At 38.4% G+C, this 1,362-nt stretch overlaps 1 protein-coding gene across 1 annotated transcript in view; it reads right to left on the reverse strand.

Annotated features, from left to right (window-relative positions):
- igsf9b (immunoglobulin superfamily, member 9b) overlaps nucleotides 1-1,050 on the reverse strand; it is a 6,557-nt gene extending 5,507 nt beyond the window's left edge. Inside the window, exons 1-2 of the mRNA XM_034872705.1 lie at nucleotides 864-1,050; nucleotides 342-381 (exon numbers count right to left, since the gene is read on the reverse strand). Coding sequence (XP_034728596.1) covers nucleotides 342-381; nucleotides 864-1,032 — 209 coding nt within the window. The 5' untranslated portion in view covers nucleotides 1,033-1,050. The remainder of the gene's footprint in view (nucleotides 1-341; nucleotides 382-863) is intronic.
- Nucleotides 1,051-1,362: the final 312 nt, after the last annotated feature.

The following is a 1,362-nucleotide window of genomic DNA, read 5'->3' on the forward strand; positions in this document are numbered from 1 at the left end:
CTGACTTCTCTATTGGCTGTAGAACAGGAGACGTCTCTTACGTCCTAAAACCAGCCTCTGGAGACTCCACCAGCTGACCTCCTATTGGCTGTAGAACAGGAGATGTCTCTTACGTCCTAAAACCAGCCTCTGGAGACTCCACCAGCTGACTTCTCTATTGGCTGTAGAACAGGAGACGTCTCTTAAGTCCTAAAACCAGCCTCTGGAGACTCCACCAGCTGAGTGGCAGACACACCATCAGCTGTTTGAGTCCCGCTGAGACGGGTCGGGGACCACGTTCTAAAATAGTATCGTCTTGTTTTTAAAATCTTTGGTCTGAACTGGGCTTCAGGGACACTTACTGTGGAGAAGATGAGCTCTTCTGCAGGGCAGACGGGAGATCTAAGAGAAGGGAAAGGAATTATTAAAGGAATTATTAAAGGAATTATTAAATTGTCAAACAACACAGCACAGTTTGAATCGTCCAATCATAACAAAGTGTATTTATCATAAACTCAGAAGTAAACAATTGCTCTTTCTGAACACCGACTCAACTGCACCATTTTAAATATGGATATTTATACTGTATATATCTAGATATTCATATTTTTCCATTTTTTTTAGACGTTAAGGTTAGGTGTATATTTTTTTATTTATCACTCTACATGCTCTGCACACACATATAAGCATTTTTATTTATATATCTAACATCTTGATTTTCCACGGTGTGTTTAATTGTTTAATTTTCTAAGTTATGAACTTTGCACGTTATTTCATACTAGAGTGTATTGTGGAATGACAATAAAGAAATCTTAAATCCTGAATAAACAACAATTATCCTTTTTGTGTGGAAAAAGTGAAACCCTTTAAATCCAACATTTTACCTTTTCTTCTGTTTTTGCGGCGACGCTCTCTCCTTTGACTCATGTAGCATGCCGTGACCAACGAGAGAATGATGGCCACGAACAGGAAGCAGACTCCTCCTAACACTCCGGCCAGCAGCGGCTCCGGGATCAACTCCAAGTAACGTGGGCGCACGGGGTAGACCTCCATCCCTGTAGGCAGGCCAGAGTCAGTAAAGATGCTAAAAACAATGCTGGCTTTTAGTCACTATTAGAGCCCGACGGATTAAGGCCAATACCGATAAGAAAATGTGGTTGTTTACATCGGCCGAAATATACAGTATATAAAAATAAAATTCCAGAAACGCGTAAACAGATTTCCCTAACATTAGTTATTTGTAGTTATTTATGAGTCCTCACTAAAATAATAATATGATAATAATTTGAAACAGAGGAACATCAAAATATATTCAAGTTTTGATAAATAAAATGAATAGAAAAACAAACTTAAGATATGAAACTTAAACAAAAACACATAAAC

This window comes from Etheostoma cragini, chromosome 5 (genome assembly GCF_013103735.1).
Source record: "Etheostoma cragini isolate CJK2018 chromosome 5, CSU_Ecrag_1.0, whole genome shotgun sequence".
NCBI lineage: Eukaryota > Metazoa > Chordata > Actinopteri > Perciformes > Percidae > Etheostoma > Etheostoma cragini.